Source organism: Frankliniella occidentalis, unplaced genomic scaffold (assembly GCF_000697945.3).
Source record: "Frankliniella occidentalis isolate FOCC.00 unplaced genomic scaffold, Focc_3.1 Scaffold6, whole genome shotgun sequence".
Taxonomy (NCBI): domain Eukaryota; kingdom Metazoa; phylum Arthropoda; class Insecta; order Thysanoptera; family Thripidae; genus Frankliniella; species Frankliniella occidentalis.
This window is the reverse complement of record NW_026267136.1, coordinates 2097954-2101066: the sequence shown is the minus strand read 5'-3', so window position 1 is coordinate 2101066 and position 3113 is coordinate 2097954. Positions and strand designations below refer to the sequence as shown.

Sequence of the window (3113 nt, the reverse complement as noted above, 5' to 3'; positions counted from 1 at the left end):
AAAAATCAATTTAAATTAATCAGAGTTTTTAAAAAGAAAGAAACAGGAAAAAATCAAGAAAAATGAAGAAAACAGAGAAAAACGAAAAGATCGCTTAAATCTAGAGTCATGTACCCCTCGGCGCCGGCGGCACCTGGCGGGAGGAGGGGAAGAGGGGCGGGAGCGGGTTGTTTTGGCGGGATGAAAGCGAGAGCGCAGCCAGCTTGTCTCGTCCGGCGGGACGCCATGTGGGTCACGACGGCGTAGTGCTGGCGCGTCAACGACGGTGTCATCCCATTGTGTCCGCGGCCCTTTAGGAGGCGCTGTTATTGGACGGGCGACAAGACAGCGCACGCCTCGGAGGCAGCGAGTCGCGCGTGACACAAACGCCCCCGGCGCTGCTCTGCAGAGAGGGGGGGAGGGAGAGAGAATGTCTAAGAGGAGCTGACGCCCTTTTCATCGCTGAGCAGGCGGTGCGGCGGCGCGGCGGGGCGGCGGGGGTGTTCGGTGTCCTGCTTTGACACGCCCCAGCGCGCGCGCACGGGCCATCGCGCAGCACAGTGCCGTGGCCACGGTATGACGTGCGGAAGTATGGAGCGCTTTGCTTGGGGCGGAGGGGCGAGCGAGCCGCCGATATGCTCTTGTGTTATTTTGGAGGTTAAAAGTTACCCTCTCACCGCTAGTGGCGACAGTCGCGGTTCTTTTTACTTGCGACCGCCGCCTTCACCGTCGGTTCACTTAGAGAGGGTCAGGGGTCATGACCCTGGCCCCATTCGCCCTTATGAACATGGGCGGTTAGTTAGTGGCCAACCTAAATAGCTGGGCTGGTAGGCAACTTGTCACTCGACCCTCCCTTCCAGAGTAAATCAGTAAATTCACCTGCTGCAGTGCCTTCTGTCGAGAAGGGCTGCCTAAAGGAGCCTGTGTGGCACTGCTCCTGGGTTTCGTAACCAGCAGCAGTGCCTGCGGCAGGCAACGGCAGCTGCAGCGGCCGCGGCCGCGCCGTGGTGGAGCGGAGCTGAGCGCGGCGTCGGGACGGCCGGGAGATAGGGAGGGGACTCACGCTTCTTGCCTCAGAGGGCCGCGACCTCCGACCCGCCACCTCTGAACTTGCGACGCCGCACGTCTGACATCCCCTTGTGGTGGCACGTGTGTGTGTGTGTGTGTGTGTGAGGGAGACCGAGGAGAGTGGACGCAGCTCGGTAAGGGTCAACACGATATCAGTGGCTTCATCACCTACAGACAGAGGACCGACGCAAAACCATGGTATGGGGCAGTTTGAATTTACAGGCGAGTAGTGTAATAAAAGAGGGATGAAACGGTTCCTATTTTTTGTGAGGAGGCGGGGTGGTGGTCAGAGAAACAGAGCCGGGGGGATTGAGCCGACATAACCTACCCTCCGCGCCGCCGAGCAGGGGGGAGACGTGCATATTGATTGGGATGCGGGAAAAGGGAGGAGGAAGAGGAGGGGTAAGCAGTGTGAATTAATCCGCTGGGTATGCAAAACCGGGGGCGCGCGCAAACATGCTTCCCTCAACCTCATCTTTTCAAAGCTCTGCTCGGCTTTGTGCCCGGAGCTGGCCGGAGCTGGCCGGAGCTGGCCTATAGCCTTGTAGCCCGGCTCCGGCTGCACCTACGGCTTTCATTAGGAGAGAGATCTGCTGCCGGAGGGCTGCTTGACGGGGTTCTAAGAAGCTGCTAACACATTGTGCCAGAAAGACCATACCGCGCTTGCTGATTGCCGAGGGTGTCCGTCCGGAGCGTGGGTGACACGCCGCAGGAGGACGGCACCAGCGAAGGACGCCGCCGAGCCGCACTGTACCCCGAGGGCGATTGCTTTTCCTCTACTTAAGGCGAGCCCAGCAGGCAGGAGACGACACAAAGAGCACTCACACACGCGCAACAATATGTTTGTGTGATCTGGTTTTTTGTTGTTTTTTTTTTTTCACCACTCCGTGTACATGTGCCGCGGCAGGCTTTTGCCTCCCGTCGCCTCGTGTGCGCAGCTCCTCTGTCAGGGCGAGCGGATAGGTGGCCCTCCCTCCAGGCGCTTTCACGCCGCCACATTTCATTTTCCCCGAAGTCCCTGGCTGCTGGGCCGGTCGAGCTTAGCCAACACCGCGTCGCATAATAATTCACAGGTAGCTTCAGGCCTCTTCATTTTTGCACCCAGCAGAGAATGTTATCATAATTAATAGTGTGATGATGAAAAGCAAGCACAGCAGCATACAGCCATATTTCGGCATACATGGTCGCGCCAGCCCCCTCGAAGAAGGCCTTCCTACAGAGCAACGCTTTGTATTTCAAAGAAGAAAATGGAAGCAATCAGACGGCAAAATTTCGTTGTAATGGCGTTTTACAGTGCATTGCTTTGTAAAGTTATTTCCTCAGTGCAGAATATCTCTGCAAGGTGCTAAGCAATGACCAACAGCGCCTGTAAGTATAGGCAACCCAACGTGCGCGTAGCGATGCTGTGCAGTCCAGGGTACAGGCGTGCTCCTGCGCCTACCCATTAGGCCACCCAACGGGCACCTCGAGCTGCCTCCCCTCCTCCGCCGTGTGTAACTCGAAGACGGGCCCGATCTTGTTTTGTGTGAAACTTTCTTTGAGACTCAATTACTTCGAGAATCTTGTTTTGATTCCGATAAAGCCCCAAAGCACCCCCGTCGGTGCCGTGCTCGCGGTGTCTGCACCGAAAGATGCCTCTGCTGACGTTATCGGCCAGGCTTGGAATATCGGCGTTGTGTCGCGGCCGTCCGTTTACTGCACGAAGGTTTCCGGGGTACACTGCTATCTTCCTGGTAAAGAAATTATCTGATAAGAGTAATATTAAAATCAAAATTATGATATGCTTCGTGCTGTTTTATGAATCCGAATCAATAGGAATTTAGTATATTTCAGCAGAAAAGGGGGATATCTACTGATTGTTCTATGCAAATCCAAATGTTTACTTATATGCTACTTAGGGCCTACCCTCAACTCCTGAAAAAAAGGTAATGAAAGCACCGCTGATAAGTTTTGTACTTGAGAACTCGATTGTTTATGGTTTTGCCTGTTTGTGGCATTATTTTGTTCCAGTTTATGACTGTGCATGTTTGTGTATGCGTATTTTGGATGGAATTTTGGCTGTATAA

The 3113-nt window shown here is 54.6% G+C and overlaps 1 protein-coding gene across 1 annotated transcript in view; it reads left to right on the top strand.

The window, feature by feature from the left end:
* Positions 1-3113, top strand: part of LOC113218166 (tetra-peptide repeat homeobox protein 1-like) — a 5079-nt gene extending 1966 nt beyond the window's left edge. The window contains exon 3 of the mRNA XM_052271387.1: positions 3058-3113. Coding sequence (XP_052127347.1) covers positions 3058-3113 — 56 coding nt within the window. The remainder of the gene's footprint in view (positions 1-3057) is intronic.